The sequence below is a fragment of the Xenia sp. Carnegie-2017 genome, unplaced genomic scaffold, assembly GCF_021976095.1.
Source record: "Xenia sp. Carnegie-2017 unplaced genomic scaffold, XeniaSp_v1 HiC_scaffold_19, whole genome shotgun sequence".
In the NCBI taxonomy this organism is placed as follows: domain Eukaryota; kingdom Metazoa; phylum Cnidaria; class Anthozoa; order Malacalcyonacea; family Xeniidae; genus Xenia; species Xenia sp. Carnegie-2017.
In genome coordinates, this window is record NW_025813481.1 from 7102334 (window position 1) to 7120527 (window position 18194).

Consider the following 18194-nt stretch of genomic DNA (forward strand, 5'->3'; position numbering starts at 1 on the left):
GTAGGCTAAAACGAAAAGCTTTTCAAAAATGAATGGCAAAAGACATTTCGAAAATACGGATGATGTACAGTCCAAAAAGGCAAAATCAACTGACAGCCGCTCAAAAAATCATATTTCTCTTGAATATAATCCAACACTGAACGACGAGTATAATTTTAATGACGCATCATCACATGGCGGGCCAACATTTCGCGCCATTGAAGAAGATGACGAATCTCTTTCATTTGACTACGGGATCGACTGTCTTGATGATTTTGACGATGCAAATCGTCAACCCGTAGCAGGTAGATTTCAATAGGTTTTCAAATTCTTTCAAAAACTGGATTGTTTTAATATTTATGTCGTATTTACGTTTCTAAGGCATCGCCATTTTGAATTACGATTGCTCATTATTTGTAATGAAGCGGATTTTTTTTGAATTTTTTGTACGTGAAAGTTTTTTATACCAAGTACATGGTTTGGTTGATATTTGCTCGAAATCTACCTGAAAAATGTTAAAAGGAAAAATTTTTGAATGCGAAAAATGCTTGGTATTTTTTAAAGTTCGCGAAACTGTTGAGCATACGAAGATTGGCACTAGCTATGAGAAACGAAATTCCACAATTAAAAAAACAAAAACTAACAAAAAATTTTTTTGAGCAATCCTAAAAATACATAACTTGCTAATATCACCGTTAATTTGGTAGGTTGCATGGACTGGATTCAACAACATATTTTTCTTGGTACAGATCCCAAACTCATTTTACAAAGTTTGCTACCATCCAGTGTTACGCTGGTAAGATGAATAGAATGTTGCAGCTTCTTAGAGCCATTCAAAATGTCATGCACGTGTCATCTCTATTGCAGCCAGAAAATATGGATGCGTTGATGATGTGGAAACTCATACTTGACATGCTTACTGATCCAAAACCTCGGGAAAAATTGCCCCACATAAATACCTTAGATCATGCCATACATCTTTTGGCAACTAGAAAAAACATCTTGGTTTTGACTGGTGCTGGGGTGAGACTAAGCCTGTGTTTCAAATCTAATCTAAGCTTGATTATGTACTGACAAAATCCTGTTGATGTACTGTAGGTGTCAGTGTCATGTGGCATTCCAGATTTCAGATCCCGTAATGGAATCTATGCAAGACTAAGTGAGGAATACCCAGATTTACCTGACCCTCAGGCCATGTTTGATATTAATTACTTTCGATGCAATACACATCCATTCTACAAGTTTGCTAGGGTAATGTTGAATGAGCAAACAAAAAGATTTCCATGATTTTCATCATCAAACAACTAAGAGAAAGTCATGTTTTGGTTCATAGGAAATATATCCGGGAAAATTCAAGCCATCATTAAGTCATAGATTTATCAAACAACTTGAAAGGAATGACATACTATTAAGAAACTACACACAAAATATTGACACGTTGGAAAGGGAGGCAGGAATATGTCGTGTCATCGAATGTCATGGTGAGTTAGACTTGCAAGCTTTTGCAACAAATCACGTCAACAACAATATAATTTATATCCTAACCCAACTCATTTCCCAGCAAAGTTGGATCGCAAATTACTTGCAATTTACATAGCATACAAAATGAATGTCAAATGAAGTATTTTCACCACAAACCATTTATAGGCTCCTTTTCAACAGCATCATGCACAAATTGTCATCACAAAGTTACATCTAATGACATTCGTGAGGATATATTAAACCAGGTATTGTGATTAAATAAAAATAATGAACAGAACTTGCTGTAAATAATAAAACTAAAAGCTCTGGTGGTGTATTTTTCCTATTGTTGAGCTTCCAAATAGCTCTGCATAATTTTTGCAAAAGTACTATAAGACAATCTGCAAACAAATGTTGTTGTGCTATTAATTTTTACTTCCACATGTGGCCTTTCAAGGTGACCCCTCTGTGTTCAAAATGTCCAGTTTTAGAAGATACTCTTTCTGTAATGAAGCCAGGTATGATTGGATCTTTCAACAAAGATATTGTAAAAAGATTTAAAGTGCCCAATACACTTAATTATTTAGATATTGTGTTTTTTGGTGAAAGTTTGCCCAAAGTGTTTCACGATCACGTAGAGAAAGATATAAAACAGGTTTTTAAAGATGATTTTATCATGCTCAATGTACAGATGAGATGATTCAATTGAATTATTGCCATCATATAGGTAGACTTACTTATTGTGATTGGCTCGTCACTCAAAGTCCGCCCTGTTAATTTGATACCAAGTAAGAGACAATTGAACTTGAACATAGGATTGCAAGCAATAGCTAATGTTAATGCACTTCATTAAACATTTGCAGATCAAATACCAGCTGAAGTACCTCAGATATTAATCAACCGCGAACCTTTGCCACACATGAACTTTGACATTGAACTCCTCGGTAACTGTGATGCAATTATTGCACACTTATGCAAAGAACTTGGTGGTGATTGGTGTGATGTGTTGGAAGGATTTGAAGTACCAACCCTTTCGCAAGATGTTTTATTGTCTTTCTCTTCAAAGTGTATAAAATCACAGCAAGATGCATTAAAATCAAAGAACAATGAACAGCAAAATGCAGGAAAATTAAAGAACAGTGAAAAGCAAGATGTAGGAAAATCAAAGAACAATGAACAGCAAGATGTAGGAAAATTAAAGAACATAGAACAGCAAAATGCAGGAAAATTAAAGAACAGCGAACAGCTAGATGTAGGAAAATTAAAGAACAGTGAACAGCTAGATGTAGGAAAATCAAAGAACAGAGAACAGCAAGTGGATGGTTCATTAAATTCTGAGATTGAAAGCAGTTCTCTATCAATTCCACATAAAAAGGAAAATAAAGGTTAATTTCATTATGCTGAAATTAAGTAAAATAGTTACTTAAGTAAACTGTTATGAAGTAATGACTTCCCAGAGTTGATTGTCAAGTCATTTTGGAAATTGAATGTTGATTGTATTTATTTAGAAATAACTTTCATCTTTCACCCTCCAAGTCGTTATATTTTCCATGGAGCTGATATTGGACAATGTCAATTATCAGATGACAATGATGAAGATCCTACTTCAACAGAAACATTAAGTCGGGACTATGAAAAATCTGACGGGAATTGCACGAAGGTCTTTGAGAAAGACAATGCAAGTGATGATAAAAATATCAACACACTTACTGCAATGCGGGGGTAGTTTCCAAATCTTCAAAATTGTTTTCAAACTTTTCTACTGATGAGTAATATAGCAGTGTGTTAGGAAATCCTCCAGGCATTGGACATCTTATGAAGTATCATGAATATTAAACAATGTGTGTTATCATTTAAAACAGATATTGTGCATAGCTGATGGCAAATTAGCAACAGTCTTAAGTTATGGAAATTCCTACTTGACCATGTAAATACTTAACATTTTCATGTTATCTTAACAATTTTGTACGAAAAGCATTTCCCAAACAAAATATTTTGTGCAATTAGAAGCACCATCAATGCATAATTTGTAGCACCATCATATTTAGACTTCTTATAAACAGTAAAGAAAGGTGATATGACAAAATTTATTGTACCTATATACTGCAGCAGCCACAATTTAAAGATTGACACTCAAATTCTTTAATAGCTTGAAAGGTAACCTCTGTAAAAATATAAAAATGCTATGGTAAAACATACAATAATCTCTAAAAGTTCCTTGATATATCATGCATCACTTACGGTAATTTCATTGTCATGAAAATTCTGCAGCAAACAAAAGCAACAATAACACAAATAAATCCAAGAGCAAGCAGTAGAAATCTGTTAAGCTTTGGCAAGCCTGGTGCATTTGATTTGTCCAAGATAATGAAACCGAGGCCACCAAGAGAATACATAAAACTGGCTGCCAAACCCTCCATAATATACTGTCCATTGACTCGATAAGGCATAAAAGCAACCTGCAGAATAAATTATGATTGATATCAGTTTTACAATGTAAGCAAACTACGAGTACATATGAAATATTAAAAACATATCATACCATCACACTTGTTATGAAGTTATGCCAGACTCACCGGTTTACTGTTTCCATGCTCATCAGTTGTACTTCCAATGCTTGGTGGTTCAACTATTACATCGTAAATTATTCCTAAAAAATTCACGCATGCATTCTGAAATGTCTTTCGAAGGCGAAGCGAAGTTAAAGTTTCTATTCACTTTAATGGGATTTTAAATTTTAATAGGGCAATGTGGAGCCGTTATTAAGCTTCCCTCGGTTTTAGACTTAAACAGCTTTCACTGAGAGTCAATCAAAAATTAAGTCAATACGAATAAAAGTGCTTGTTTTGGCTAGTTCAATGGAGTAAAATATTAGTTGTACAATCCACGACAGTACGTCAATAGTGGAATGTGGTTTGAAATGTTAATTCTACAATGATATAGCACTTACCACCAGTCACCAAGAAGTATGAAAGGACCACAAAAGCAAAAACTACCATGGCAGATGGCGTCTTGAGCCATCCTGGCTTTTTTATCTTGATATTTGGCAACTCAAGCACGTTGAAATAAAGCCCAAACAAGGCCTCCATCTTGTTGGCATGAAAAAGAACAAGAATATAACCTTCACGGAGATTGGTCAAAATCTAACCAATCGTCACCATTGATACGTTGATTTAAATACAGTATTTAAAAACTACACGTACACAAATTAGCCTTAAATTTTGATTGGTCGATACAAACTAGGGCAACTTTGATTGGACGCCGTTTATTCTACGCGATGCGCGACGTTCGAATTTTATATCGTTTCAAAAAAATTGAAACCTAAAGAAGAAAACATTCAAAGAATATAGGACGCACAATAATCTTCATCGGTAAGTAGGTAAGTCAGTTGTATTTTTTCTTATAAAAATATAGATGATAGTAAAATAGATCCACAATGCAACAATGCCTGTCAAGGTAGTAAAATCGATTAAAAGAGTGGTAGATAATAAGAACATGGCCGACTTTTAACAAAGGACTGTAACTGACAATTTACAGCGTTTGTACATGCTTAGCTTGAATAACAACTTAAACCACTTCATTATAGGTATTATTTTTAAGTTCTTCAGTGCGATGTCTAATTTCATAATGACAACAATGGAAGATTATGAAAAAATTGAAAAAATTGGCGAAGGTAAATTCTCTGCTTATCGCAAGCATAAATTTCCTGTGTATATGTATGTATGCTGGCCAAAAGCGTGCGTACCTATTTTAGCCATGAGTCTAAAACTTATGTATTTAAATAGGCACATATGGAATAGTATACAAAGCCAGGAATTTAAAAACTCGTGAACTAGTCGCGTTGAAAAAAATTCGACTTGATTGCGAAGACGAAGGCATGCCAAGTACATCGCTTCGAGAAATATCAGTTCTCAAGGAATTACAACACCCCAACATTGTGTGGTCAGTAATTATTGACAGTAAATATGTACAATGTCCGGTTGTTAATGTTAATTTGCAACAAAATCAGGTTGCAACATGTTGTCCACCAAGATATGAAACTGTACCTGGTGTTTGAGTATCTAACAATGGACCTCAAGAAGCATTTAGATACAACGAGTGGATTTCTTGACAAAATGCTTGTGAAGGTATCATAATCAAATAAATCTTGGTTAATTTACTGCCGGTAACATCAACTTTGTCATTTCAGAGCTACTTATACCAAATTTTGACTGGAATGTTGTTCTGTCACACAAGAAGAACATTGCACAGGGACTTAAAGCCACAAAATCTATTAATTAATGACAAAGGGGTGATAAAGCTGGCTGATTTTGGACTAGCAAGAGCATTTGGCTTGCCCATTCGTGCTTATACCCATGAGGTAAACTATGCTTTTCCAAGTCTTTTTCCAGCTTCTCAAATTTCTTAAATCTTTCCTTCATTAATTCATGTAGATTGTGACATTGTGGTATCGTCCACCTGAAGTCCTGTTGGGTTCCCCTCGTTATTCCACAGCTGTTGACCAATGGGGCATTGGATGCATCTTTGCGGAAATGGTCACCAAAAGACCACTATTTGCTGGAGATTCAGAGATTGACCAACTGTTTCGTATCTTTAGGTACATCTGATTATGTATAGCAAATTAACCTCCAAGTAACATTGCTAATGGCTGACAATATACGTTTTATTGCTTCAGAATTTTAGGTACTCCTACAGAGGAAAACTGGCCTGGTGTTTCCAAATTGCCGCAGTACAAGCCAACGTTTCCAAAATGGAACATATCCGAGAACCAAGGCTTAAAGAAAGTTGTTCCAACATTGTGTAGCAGTGGCTTGGACCTTCTAGAAAAGTTCTTCATCTACCAACCAAGCTTAAGAATCTCATGTAAAAAAGCTTTACAACATGCATACTTTTTGGACTTAAATACCAGCTTGCTACCTGCACAACCTCAACTATCGTGTCCTTAAAGTGATAGCGTACATAACAAATTAACTATCGATGTTTAATATTTAGGATTTGCCTTTACATTTGATTATTACATGTTACTAGTTCATTAATAAATTAGAAGTTATTCATAAAAGAGTTAAGTGTGTAAATATTCCACTGTGTCAACAATACTTGCTCTGGTAATGATACTTAAATATGTTTTCACTTTATTCAACAATATATAAAAACTGTACATTCCTTTCCTGTTGGGCAAAAATTATTGTCATGTCATAAATGACCCCATGAAAAGAAGGTAAAAAATTCCAATTTTTTTTATGAGCCCTGGTTAACTTTCACCAAAATGATGGATGGGTATTGTAGGTCAAGTTATAGAAAATTTCCAAAAACTTTAATAAGTGGGATAGCAAATAAGTCACTTGCAGGCTTATTCACAAACCAAAGAGGTTATTAGAGAGAAATTAAATCGATGTTATTGAAAGGTCTGCTTTTGATACACTCAATGACCAAACATTTATATAGTATATCAAAATTGACCACGTACGGTAAAATATGTCGTATTTCCGGTGGTCTAGAGCCATTGCAAAAGAAAGACAGGTAAAGTGTGGTAAATAAAATTGCAATGTAAGTGTTTATGTGGTTTCCATTCAATTTTCCAGTATACTATTGAAAAGTACTTAAGATTGTCTAAAATAGCTATCGGAATAAACAGTAATTATTCAAATTGACACGCACTTCCGCTTGTAAAAACTTCTCTTGGCATTTGGTAGCTTGAGAGAAGTAGTCGAAAAAGGGATATATTTAAAAAACAAATAAAACATGTTAAGAAAACTGTTAGAAAATGGATGTCGAGCACCTGCGTTACCAACTGCTGTGAGATCCAATGTTCTTCGTATTTTTCCTACAAGAAATGTCACTAGCGATGTGGCTCAGCAAGAAGACCCTAACTTTCATGAAATGACAGAATTTTTCATTGAGAATGCCAGATATTACGTCGAAGAAAGACTGGCAAATAGGGCAGACGGGCCAGGAAAAAGGCCAACTCCTCCAGAGCAAAAAAGACAGGCGGTGAAAGGTAGATATGCGTGACCGACTCCCTTTCCTTGACTTACGAGATACTATGTCTTTGTTTGTGTCACATTTTGTCGTTGTACGTTTTATTATAGAGTATATAAAATTAATGTACAAATTCCCTCAAATTACTGTGTTTCAAGATGACAGACACTAGTTCTTTGAAAGTACTCCACCAATTTTACATAATCTCCATTGTACAAAAATAGCATCTCCCGTTTAAAAACATCAACAAGGCCATAGAATATTAAAAACTTAACGGGAAATGATTTTTAGTGAGTGGAATAACATGCAGCCTCAATGAAAACATATAATTTATTTCTCAAAATTTCATGTCGTTGAACCATTTCAGTAGAATGAATTAGTCAATTCAATTTTATAGGATTGTTTTCCAAGCTTATATAGATATACTGCAATTAGAAAATTTAGTATAAAGAACGCCACGAAGTCAATGTCTTGTTGTCAAATTAGTTTACATGAGATAAGAACACCTTCAACACGCCTACATCTGGCCCTAATGGGTAACCACGCTTAAATTATTTATGCTGACACATACAAACAAGTTTTTGACATATGAAATGCAACTTTCCGATACATTTAGGAAAAATTCCTATTTTTAAATTGAAAAATAGGAATGGTCCGTTTAAAAGGTGACATTGTGTCCTTGCTAACCATGCCTATATACTCAATTTTCAGGTATCTTAGACATAGTCAAGCCTTGCAATGCTGTGTTGGCAGTGAATTTTCCAGTAAGAAAAGATAATGGTGCCATTGAAGTAATACATGCATATCGTGCCCAGCACAGTCATCACAGAGTCCCATGTAAGGGAGGTAGGTGGATGCATTTGTGGATAAAAAGGAGCACCTGTGAACATCCTGTTGATGATACTTTGTGCAATCATTTCATTTTTTACAGGAATTCGATACAGTGCTGATGTTAATATTGATGAGGTACAAGCTTTGGCAACGCTGATGACATTCAAATGTGCAGTGGTAGATGTGCCGTTTGGTGGGGCTAAGGGAGGCATTGCTATCAACCCACACCATTATTCTGTAAGCAAAACCCTTTAATCATCTTCACCAACATAAATACTACCAAAATAAGTTGGAAATTTTTATTTGAATCAGGATGGTGAATTAGAAAGAATCACAAGGCGGTTTACAGTTGAATTGGCAAAGAAAGGATTTATAGGCCCAGGTTTGGATGTTCCCGCTCCAGACATGGGTACTGGTGAAAAAGAAATGTCGTGGATGGTTGACACATATGATATGACTCTTGGTATGGTTGTGAATGTTTTGTTTACTATCATATGAGCTGTTTGAAGAAGAAATCATCATGATTCATATTTACAGGTCACGGTAATATCAATGCATATGCATGTGTCACAGGAAAGCCAATCAGCAGGGGTGGAATTCACGGACGTATTTCTGCAACTGGAAGGGTGCGGTTTTATGGAACCTTAAGTACATAATAATTTAAAGTTTTGACCTCGTATTTTTTTGATGTATTACCTTTGTCTAGGGTGTCTATCATGGCATTGAGAATTTTCTCAGATCAGGTTGGCCCTGTTGATAAGGTGCTAAATGTGAAAAATAACCAAAATGTTGATTTTAATGACTCTGCATTCACACAGAATCATACTGCAAGATCATTGGATTATCACCCGGTTTGAAAGACAAGACATTCATTGTGCAAGGTTTTGGTAATGTTGGTCTACATTCATGTCGCTATCTGAACAGATTTGGAGCAAAGTGTATAGGTGTGATAGAACGCGATGGCAGCATATTCAATCAAAATGGTATTGATCCAAAAAATCTAGAAGACTATAAACTGGTAAGAGGTTTACAGTTAAAAAGACCAAACCAACGAATGGAACAATAATGCCATCATCCATGTCTTTTTTAGCAACATGGGACAATTCTTGGCTTTCCTGGAGCACAGGTGATCAGCATTTAGTTAAATCATTTTGAAGGCACAGAAATCAAAATCTCAATACATTAAGTATTAACATCAGTAATCTTCTCTATTAGATGACAACTGAAGATTTGCTTGAAGCAGAATGTGATATTTTACTCCCAGCAGCGGGAGAAAAACAAATAACATCAAAAAATGCCCACAATATAAAAGCTAAGGTATTCAGATCTTTAAAAAAATTTAGTCAATACTTTCAAGACAGTCTAGCTCATTGCATTTATATTTGCAATATATTTGTTTAAAGATTATTGCAGAAGGTGCCAATGGACCAACAACTCCAGCTGCCGACAAGATATTAAAAAATAAAAATATTTTAGTAATACCGGTATGTGAAATTAATGTTTCAATATCAGCTCATGTGACCTTCAAATTGCAACAATCTACATTCGTTTCAATGTTGTTTTAAGGATTTATACTTGAATGCCGGTGGTGTGACTGTATCTTACTTCGAATGGTTAAAAAACTTAAACCATGTCAGCTACGGGAGACTTACATGGAAATATGAAAAGGAAAGCAATAGTCATTTACTAGGTTCGTTGTTTGTCTTTTATCGCAACGAAACGCAAAGTCTAATCCAATACACTTCAAAATGATCAGAAAAATGAACATCTCTCGTCAGTTTGAATGTAGCTTCATGCCAAAACTAAATTATATAGTATGTATTGTAGTAGCAGTTGCGCGCTCATTTGAAAGACATACTCACTTTTCTCGTATTCCACTCTTCTACTCCAGGAAGTGTTGCTGAAAGTTTAAAGCAGGGCTTTGGTAAAGATATCCCAGTTCAGCCTACGGAAGCATTTAAAGAAAGAATAGCGGTTAGCCTGTCTTATGTCAACTGAATCATATCTATTTATGTAGCGAAGAATTGGTGAGGTTAGACAGAAAGTCAAAGCTGCTTGCTTTCTTTTAGGGTGCATCAGAAAAAGACATCGTCCATTCAGGTTTAGAATATACCATGGAAAGATCTGCTAGGGTATAAACTTAAAACTCGTGTTTCTTAAATATTCTATGAAATAAATTGAACGCAAGGCAATATGGGATATTCCCTCTTTCGCACAATGTATGACCGTGCATTTTATACATTTCACAGCGTATTATGTCTGTCGCAAAGGAATATGATCTAGGCTTGGATCTCCGTACGGCTGCCTATATTGTTTCTGTTGAGAAAATATATGGAACTTATGTTGCAGCAGGACTGACATTTTAATAAGTATATTAACATTCCAGTTTTTTTTATCGGAATTTTTGAGAAGGTATTCACGAGTTTTGAAAAGGATAAGAAAAACTGAGGAGTTAGGAAGCATTTTAGCGAAGAATTGACATGGATTATTTGAAGGAAAACTTAAATAGACATTAGAATTCGGAGTAAAATTCCAGATAGACATTAAAAGTTGAAGGAAATTCCACTTATGTCCTCAATTAAAGTTGTGAAAATTTTACTACAACATCGATAGTAGATGCTGATGATGAAAATAGTCTCGATATTTAGCTGAGCCAGAAAAGATAAATTGTCGACAGGTAGTCGGACCATATAGCAAAAAGAACAGACAGCCATGGAGTATAGAAACTAAGCTTAAATCACACATTACTGAATCACCAACCAGCTACGACGTATGTAGCCTCGTAGTAAAATAAAATTCAAGCAGAGGAAACAGGTAGAAAAAGACCTTTCCACATAATCATTGTTTTAACTAATTTTCCTCTTTTATTAGCGTATCATTCAAGTTGCAAGCGACTATGATCTGGCTTTAGATTTGAGAACTGCTGCCTACATTCATGGCATAGAAAGATTATACAATACATATGCAGCAGCTGGATTGGTCACTTTCTAAAAGGAACATTTTTAGTTTTGAAGTTATTTTTAAAGAAACTGTGTTGGTGAACAACAAGGTTGTGTCAACTGATGCACGATATACACCAGTCTTTTTAACATGGTTAGCGATATGCTTTCCAAAAGATGTTGTCCAAACGAAAAGGACGAGAATTAATGACGATATAGAAATCCATTCTTACTTCTCCACCACCATATTTCTGGCGAAATTTTCTCATCATTTTCGTTAAAATCCTTATTACTTTCTGACGTATTTAGGTTTTCTATTTTTTCGTGAAATAAGCAATGAATCACAGCACATGGATTTCTATACGATTGCTAGTTCCAGGCCTTTTCTCTCGGTCACCAAAGCTTGGTTATAAACGCAGATTTGTCGTGATGCTATTGTTGTGTAGACTGTAGACCACTCAATATGTTGGTAGATTTACTGAAAGTTTTTTCTCACGAAGTAATTATTGTTCCTAGTTAAGAATATTTGATGATTATTTAAGTAAGTTCATTTAATAGAAAAAATACAACCTAATGTCCTAAGTTTATAAAAAAATGAGTCGAATTCAACTGCGTGAGTTATAAAAAATGTCTGCCTTTCTAAATGTCCGCATATTCTACGAAAGATATTTATCAAAAGCGTCTGGGAAAACATGGAACAGATATGATACAGATTGTAATACCAATAATTTGCCCATCCAGGCGAGAAAAATACTTAAGTGGCGTCTCCACAAAGTTATTTCACACGATTATCGATGAATCTAACAGAGCATGTCGTTGCAAATACATTTATTTGCATAGCATTTTTGGCTATAGCAAAATCACAAGACTTAATTGCAATCATTGAGTGGAAAAAAATGTGGATAAATTCACATGTGGTCCCCTCCGCAATTCGAAAACAACAACAAAAACGCTACGTTGATTAAATTTGGCATTGTGTACGACAGGTTTAATAAACCAAACCGAAACCTGGATTGCTAGAAGAAAGACGTTTTCTGAATGCGTTACATCGATTGACAATAACTAACATGTTTAAGCAACTTTTCTTTCGCCAATTTACTGGAAAGAAGCATTCCATTCCACTGGCGTCTTTTCGTTTTTGTGCATGGAGAAATGTCATCACAGATTCTACGCAGCAGGAAGACGTTAAGTTCACCGATATGGTCATGTCTAACATCGATAAAGCAAGCGCCTGCTTCGAACAAAAATTAAAAGATACACAAAAGAAACAAGATGTCAAAGGTATTTGTTTTTTGCGAGCGGAAATATTGACCTGCTGTGATGTGCGTACCTCTAGCTAGGGAATTGATGCAGAAAGTCCTGGTTAAGTCTAACTGTAATGTTCTCAAATGCTTCAAAATGTAAACTGTTCTACAAAGTGCCTATTTGCTACCATTTCATATGTATATTAGCAAAGAATAAGCCTGTAATTCGAATGAATTGAGACCGACAAAAATTGCCATTATAAAGTAATTTAAATTTGCTAAGTGCGTGTAAACCCACCGTGAACTCGTATCTCTATTTACTCGTGTTGAACAACTAAACCTAAAATGTGAACAGAAGAATGGGGGTTACAGAACTTATATATGGTTCAACATAATATCCGAGAAAAAGATACGGGATTTTCTATGATAATCTGCAAATTAACATTGACATTTTATAAAGCAATCAACACTCCAATTAACGCAAGTTTTGTTCAATAATCGTTTATAAAATAATGACAAAATAACGTATGCGCTGTGCAAGCCGATCTGAGTTCAATAAATTATTTCAATTAAAAACAATTTCCTAATCAATCATCAACACATGTTCACGGAAAAATTTTAAAAAAATTTTTTAAATTTATCTGTTTCGCATTATTGTCATTTTATAAAAGAAATCAAAGATGTCTTTCGTGCAAACGCACGGGCTTATGCAAAACTCCGAGAAGTTTGCGCGAAAACTCTCGGGCGGGTGTAAACCAATAAACATCTAGTAATTCAAAGATAGCCATTAAAATTCTATCTTTCTTGCAACATTTCATGTAGCACAATTTCGAGCCTAAATCAAGCTACGACTGTACAATTTATGTTTAAATCAAGCCACAAAAAATAGATCTCATGTTTTGCTAACAGCGAAATATTAAATACATGCTAAAGGAAACAAAAGTAGGTCCCTTTCTGCACGACATCTTTAATAATATATCAAACACTGCACAAACTAAGAGGGCCAGGGGGGGAGGGAGAAGCACACAACAATTTTTTCTTGCATCAATAAAAAATTCGAAAATGGCGAGCGTACAAGATTATTAAGATATTTTGAAACGCTGTAAAACTGTAGAACTTAATTAGACAAAACAAATTATAACTTCACAAGAAACAACAAATGCGAACTTAATTTGATACAGCTTAATTAGCCAAGGCAAATTTTGACATAAGTCTAATTAAAACAGAATTAGACAAAATAAATTATTATTTAAAAAGACGCAACCAGTAAGAACTTAATTAGATACGACCATTTATAACTTAATAAGACAAAACAAGTTTTAACTTAACCCTTTCTCCAGCAGCGTAGCAGATCTGCAAGAAACAACCTTGGAGAAAATTCGCCACCTAAAGTGTTAACATGACACAACCAACAAAAGCTTAATCAGACGCGGACCAATTAAAACTTGATTAAACACGTGACATAAAAACTTAACTGAACATAGCCTATACTATAAGATACCAATTATAATTTAATTCGACAGAATAACCTTTAACACGATTTACGTTTATTACAATCCAGGCATCTTAGACGTTGTCAAATCATGTAATGCAGTATTGAAGATTAATTTCCCGTTAAGAAAAAGAGATGGCAGCATCGAAGTGATAAACGCCTACAGAGTTCAGCACAGTCATCACAGAAGGCCATGCAAAGGGGGTAAAGTATAGGGAATAAACTTATGACTGATGGCTACATGTTCATTGCATGAAAATTTATTTTATCAACCATGATTTCATTTTATCCAGGAATTCGATACAGTGCTAATGTTAATCTTGACGAGATCAAGGCCTTGGCAGCACTGATGACATTCAAATGTGCTGTGGTAGATGTACCTTTTGGTGGGGCTAAGGGAGGCATTGCCATCAACCCAGGCGAATATACGGTAAGCAAATCCAATATATCATTTTTGACTCAGTACATAAATTTGAAATTTTCATCGATCCCAGGATGATGAATTAGAAAGAATCACAAGGCGGTATACAGTTGAGTTGGCAAAGAAAGGATTTATTGGTCCAGGTTTGGATGTTCCCGCTCCAGACATGGGTACTGGTGAAAAAGAAATGTCATGGATAGCTGATACATATGATATGACCTTAGGTAATACCTAACTACGCATGTCACCTAGGTCAACTTTATTCATTACAATCACCTTATTTAGGACATGACAACATCAACTCATACGCATGCGTGACCGGCAAACCAATTGTTGATGGTGGAGTTCTTGGAAGAGATAGTGCTACCGGAAGGGTAAGGGTCTTGATAATAGAATTTGGTGGCCCTTAAAGTTCAAGTATAACCGTAATAGCCTTCGCAACCTATGTACGATCCTAATATGTCTTAAAATATGTGTACGATTCAATTCTTCATGGCAATCCACATTACCATTGTCATGACCATTAAAATCCATATATAGTTGTAACAGTTCATTCAATTAATTTAAAGGGTGTTTATCATGGCATTGACAACTTCCTCAAATTAGGTAAGTAGTTCTTTCAACACCCTTATCTTCAGAGGGGAAGGGGAAACAATTATCTTTGGAGGAGAGGGGAAGGAGACACACTTATCCCTGGAGGCAAGGGAAATGGGACACACTTATCTTTGGAAGGGAGGGGACACACTTATCTCTGGAGGGGAGGAGAAGGGGACACACTTATCTTTGGAGAGAAGGTGACTAATATGTCTTCAGAGCGGAAGGCGACACAATTATCTTTGGAGGGGAGGAGACACACTTATCTTTGGAGGGGAGGGGAAGGAGACACACTTATCTCTGGAGGCGAGGGAAATGGGACACACTTATCTTTGGAAGGGAGGGACACACTTATCTCTGGAGGGGAGGAGAAGAGGACACACTTATCTTTGAAGGTGAAGATGAAGGGAAGGGGACACACCTATCTTTGGAGGGGAGGGAAATGGGACACACTTATCTCAGGGAGGGGAATGGGACACACATATCTGAAGTTGCTTAGTTTACACTCATCCAGAATCATACTGCAAGATGATTGGATTAACTCCCGGTTTAAAAGACAAGACGTTCATTGTACAAGGTTTTGGTAATGTTGGTCTACATTCAAGTAGATTTTTACACAAATTTGGAGCAAAGTGTATAGGTGTGATGGAACATAATGGCAGCATATTCAATCAAAATGGTATTAATCCAAAAAATCTAGAAGACTATAAACTGGTAAGAGGTTTGCAGTTAAAAAGACCAAACCAATGAATGGAATAATAATGCCATCATCCATGTCTTTTTTAGCAACATGGGACAATTCTTGGCTTTCCTGGAGCACAGGTGATCAGCATTTAGTTAAATCATTTTGAAGGCACAGAAATCAAAATCTCAATACATTAAGTATTAACATCAGTAATCTTCTCTATTAGATGACAACTGAAGATTTGCTTGAAGCAGAATGTGATATTTTACTCCCAGCAGCGGGAGAAAAACAAATAACATCAAAAAATGCCCACAATATTAAAGCTAAGGTATTCAGATCTTTAAAGAAATTTAGTCAATACTTTCAAGACAGTCTAGCTCATTGCATTTATATTTGCAATATATTTGTTTAAAGATTATTGCAGAAGGTGCCAATGGACCAACAACTCCAGCTGCCGACAAGATATTAAAAAATAAAAATATTTTAGTAATACCGGTATGTGAAATTAATGTTTCAATATCAGCTCATGTGACCTTCAAATTGCAACAATCTACATTCGTTTCAATGTTGTTTTAAGGATTTATACTTGAATGCCGGTGGTGTGACTGTATCTTACTTTGAATGGTTAAAAAACTTAAACCATGTTGGTCATGGGAGACTTATGTGGAAACATGAACAAGATAACATTAAATTATTACTAGGTTTGTTTCAGATTTTCAAAGTCATTTTGCAATCTCTTCCAAATTTATTTAACACTTGCCTTCATCATATCAGCCATAGCAACAGAAAATCATCCCTAAAGATTAATTTCACTTGCTAGATAGCGTAGCAAAGACCTTGACTCAACAATTTCAAAAAGAAATGTTGGTCCAACCTACAGAAGAGTTGAAGAAAAGAATGGAAGTGAGATTTCTACGTATCAACTAAGCCATGTTGAATTATGAAGCCGAATCATGAACTCAATATTCAAAAATATCACTTTCTTACAGGAGGCTTCAGAGAAACAAATTGTGCATTCAAGTTTAGAGAATACCTTTGAGAAATCGACAAAAGTAAGCACTAGGGTTTTATTGCACACAACCACAAAACTTTTGAGCACTATTTTCATATTTTTAAATGAAGTATCCAAAAACTCACTGACATTAACAATAGCTCTTCAATAAATATTTTCCAATGTGTTTGCAGGATATAATCAAAGTATTGAGGGAATATGATCTAGGTTTGGATCTACGTACAGCTGCATATATTGTTGCGCTTGAAAAAATATACAACACATACAATGTAGCTGGATTCACGTTTTAAAACTCATGCTGACCATAAACTGTTCAAGTTAAAATCTTCCCTATGGTATTTTTAACTTATGTTTCAATGTGAAGTTTTGCTAATCAAATTGCTCAATTTTTATGAAATTGAAAATTGAAAACAGTCCTTGCAGTGAACTTTAAATTAGATTGGAAATATATGTAAATAGCTATTCAACAAGGACTTAGAGTATACTAGAAATATGACAATATATAATGTGCCATGAAAATCATTCAAGTACAACTAGGCAAGAAACCGTGGCCATGTAATAGAAAAACATGGCAAAACATTTGATGAACCTCATATTAGATAAAACATACCAAAGATTACACTCCTGGAATTGATTATAATTTCATTTTTTCAGGCTATCATTCAAGTTGCATGACATTTAGAACCATGTAAATACTGCACCTAGAATAACTGATGTATGCACAAAATTAATTGTAGCATAGCATATACACTTATTACTTCATGCTAAAGAAAATAAATGTTCTGTTTTTTTAATTTACATATTTTCAAGTACCCTGACACAAGCAAATATAATTAAACTGACAATTTTTCGTTTCAGTTCTTAACTTGTAAAGATAAGTTGATTATATTTATGAAACAAAACAGGCAACTTATACACAAACTAATGCAGCTCTTAATCAGAGCATACTTTGATGCAATACATTGGCCACCAAATAACTGTTCAATGTATTAAGGAAGCTTAGTTTTAGGTAGCCTTTCTCTTGGCAACTCATTGAAAGATCTTTTCAATGCGCTTAGGTAGATTAGTTCGAAGTAGCCGCCTTCCATTTAATGAGTTGAAATAAAGTTTGAAGCCGCAATCTCGTAGAAAAATATTTAAAATTTTGACTATCTTATCAAGGCGTTTTATCATAGATACAATGTAATATCTCATCTCTCTATAAAATAATGCGTTCAATTTCAGGTCACTTACTCAATTTTCACTCTGGTGACCAGTGAGCAATGTCCACTACTTGACTTCGGGTCACTTTACTGTTCATGTCACTTGCCAGGTTGTTACATCTACATAACGACGCCTGTTCCAAGTAAAAAGGTGTCTTGACTCAAAGTACAAGGTTAAGCTGAACAACATACAATAGCTTTCATGGAACAGTAAGACGGCAAACTTCTAGTAAATAAGCTAACAATAGCTCTAAAGTTTCGCTTTTAACGTTTTCTACATTTACTTCACTTTGAGCAAAACGTTATGTAACACGAATGAATCAATTTCGGACACCTCTGACCAAATTACCATTAA

The 18194-nt window shown here is 35.0% G+C and overlaps 5 protein-coding genes and 1 long non-coding RNA gene across 8 annotated transcripts; 4 read left to right on the forward strand and 2 right to left on the reverse strand.

Moving 5' to 3' along the window:
- The first annotated feature begins 10 nt into the window (after positions 1–10).
- On the forward strand, positions 11–3463 carry LOC124438704 (NAD-dependent protein deacetylase sirtuin-1-like). The gene is made up of 11 exons (XM_046988897.1): positions 11–284; positions 687–775; positions 847–1002; positions 1078–1230; positions 1313–1460; positions 1627–1706; positions 1898–1958; positions 2028–2095; positions 2168–2228; positions 2304–2825; positions 2949–3463. Exons 1-11 carry the CDS (start codon positions 29–31, stop codon positions 3164–3166), a joined length of 1812 nt encoding a protein of 603 aa, XP_046844853.1. The 5' UTR covers positions 11–28; the 3' UTR covers positions 3167–3463.
- LOC124438712 (oligosaccharyltransferase complex subunit ostc-like) lies at positions 3464–4552 on the reverse strand. The gene is made up of 4 exons (XM_046988913.1): positions 4391–4552; positions 4017–4090; positions 3682–3899; positions 3464–3604 (listed from the first exon to the last, which is right to left on the reverse strand). The coding sequence occupies exons 1-4, from the start codon at positions 4527–4529 to the stop codon at positions 3583–3585; spliced, it is 453 nt and encodes a 150-aa protein (XP_046844869.1). The 5' UTR covers positions 4530–4552; the 3' UTR covers positions 3464–3582.
- Positions 4553–4716: 164 nt separating this feature from the next.
- Positions 4717–6499, forward strand: LOC124438711 (cyclin-dependent kinase 1-like). Of its 3 annotated transcripts, none has more exons than XM_046988909.1 (7): positions 4717–4819; positions 5027–5113; positions 5226–5382; positions 5450–5567; positions 5630–5800; positions 5874–6037; positions 6116–6499. In XM_046988909.1, the coding sequence occupies exons 2-7, from the start codon at positions 5053–5055 to the stop codon at positions 6384–6386; spliced, it is 942 nt and encodes a 313-aa protein (XP_046844865.1). In that variant the 5' UTR covers positions 4717–4819; positions 5027–5052; the 3' UTR covers positions 6387–6499. The 3 variants fall into 3 exon arrangements, with proteins under 3 accessions (XP_046844865.1, XP_046844866.1, XP_046844868.1); XM_046988910.1 differs by having other exon boundaries at positions 4744–4811; XM_046988912.1 differs by having other exon boundaries at positions 4802–4819; positions 5041–5113.
- A 206-nt stretch (positions 6500–6705) lies between these two features.
- LOC124438706 (glutamate dehydrogenase, mitochondrial-like) lies at positions 6706–11763 on the forward strand. Its single transcript, XM_046988900.1, has 15 exons — positions 6706–7438; positions 8131–8265; positions 8351–8487; positions 8563–8713; positions 8788–8876; positions 8957–8993; positions 9069–9268; positions 9341–9376; positions 9466–9567; positions 9654–9734; positions 9817–9940; positions 10142–10224; positions 10320–10382; positions 10500–10619; positions 11122–11763. The coding sequence occupies exons 1-14, from the start codon at positions 7183–7185 to the stop codon at positions 10614–10616; spliced, it is 1611 nt and encodes a 536-aa protein (XP_046844856.1). The 5' UTR covers positions 6706–7182; the 3' UTR covers positions 10617–10619; positions 11122–11763.
- On the reverse strand, positions 8536–10180 carry LOC124438713. The gene is made up of 3 exons (XR_006946158.1): positions 10113–10180; positions 8947–9014; positions 8536–8868 (listed from the first exon to the last, which is right to left on the reverse strand). It is a non-coding gene; the product is annotated as an uncharacterized LOC124438713 (long non-coding RNA).
- A 296-nt stretch (positions 11764–12059) lies between the features above and the next one.
- LOC124438707 (glutamate dehydrogenase, mitochondrial-like) lies at positions 12060–17431 on the forward strand. Its single transcript, XM_046988901.1, has 14 exons — positions 12060–12470; positions 13995–14129; positions 14219–14355; positions 14420–14570; positions 14632–14720; positions 14916–14952; positions 15455–15654; positions 15727–15762; positions 15852–15953; positions 16040–16120; positions 16203–16326; positions 16446–16528; positions 16615–16677; positions 16811–17431. Exons 1-14 carry the CDS (start codon positions 12257–12259, stop codon positions 16925–16927), a joined length of 1569 nt encoding a protein of 522 aa, XP_046844857.1. The 5' UTR covers positions 12060–12256; the 3' UTR covers positions 16928–17431.
- Positions 17432–18194: the final 763 nt, after the last annotated feature.

Excerpts from the sequence above, each read along its gene's own strand:
- LOC124438704 (XM_046988897.1), top strand. The coding sequence starts at position 29 with ATGAATGGCAAAAGACATTTCGAAAATACGGATGATGTACAGTCCAAA. Across the intron at positions 1,461-1,626 it reads TCGTGTCATCGAATGTCATG|GCTCCTTTTCAACAGCATCA; the intron begins GTGAGTTAGACT and ends AACCATTTATAG. Across the intron at positions 2,096-2,167 it reads TAGAGAAAGATATAAAACAG|GTAGACTTACTTATTGTGAT; the intron begins GTTTTTAAAGAT and ends GCCATCATATAG.
- LOC124438712 (XM_046988913.1), bottom strand. The coding sequence starts at position 4,529 with ATGGAGGCCTTGTTTGGGCTTTATTTCAACGTGCTTGAGTTGCCAAAT. Across the intron at positions 4,091-4,390 it reads ATACTTCTTGGTGACTGGTG|GAATAATTTACGATGTAATA; the intron begins GTAAGTGCTATA and ends TGAATTTTTTAG. Across the intron at positions 3,900-4,016 it reads AGCATGGAAACAGTAAACCG|GTTGCTTTTATGCCTTATCG; the intron begins GTGAGTCTGGCA and ends TTTATTCTGCAG.
- LOC124438711 (XM_046988909.1), top strand. The coding sequence starts at position 5,053 with ATGTCTAATTTCATAATGACAACAATGGAAGATTATGAAAAAATTGAA. Across the intron at positions 5,114-5,225 it reads AATTGAAAAAATTGGCGAAG|GCACATATGGAATAGTATAC; the intron begins GTAAATTCTCTG and ends GTATTTAAATAG. Across the intron at positions 5,568-5,629 it reads TTGACAAAATGCTTGTGAAG|AGCTACTTATACCAAATTTT; the intron begins GTATCATAATCA and ends TTGTCATTTCAG.
- LOC124438706 (XM_046988900.1), top strand. The coding sequence starts at position 7,183 with ATGTTAAGAAAACTGTTAGAAAATGGATGTCGAGCACCTGCGTTACCA. Across the intron at positions 7,439-8,130 it reads AAAAAGACAGGCGGTGAAAG|GTATCTTAGACATAGTCAAG; the intron begins GTAGATATGCGT and ends CTCAATTTTCAG. Across the intron at positions 8,877-8,956 it reads GTATTTCTGCAACTGGAAGG|GGTGTCTATCATGGCATTGA; the intron begins GTGCGGTTTTAT and ends ACCTTTGTCTAG.
- LOC124438707 (XM_046988901.1), top strand. The coding sequence starts at position 12,257 with ATGTTTAAGCAACTTTTCTTTCGCCAATTTACTGGAAAGAAGCATTCC. Across the intron at positions 15,655-15,726 it reads ATCTAGAAGACTATAAACTG|CAACATGGGACAATTCTTGG; the intron begins GTAAGAGGTTTG and ends TGTCTTTTTTAG. Across the intron at positions 15,954-16,039 it reads CCCACAATATTAAAGCTAAG|ATTATTGCAGAAGGTGCCAA; the intron begins GTATTCAGATCT and ends ATTTGTTTAAAG.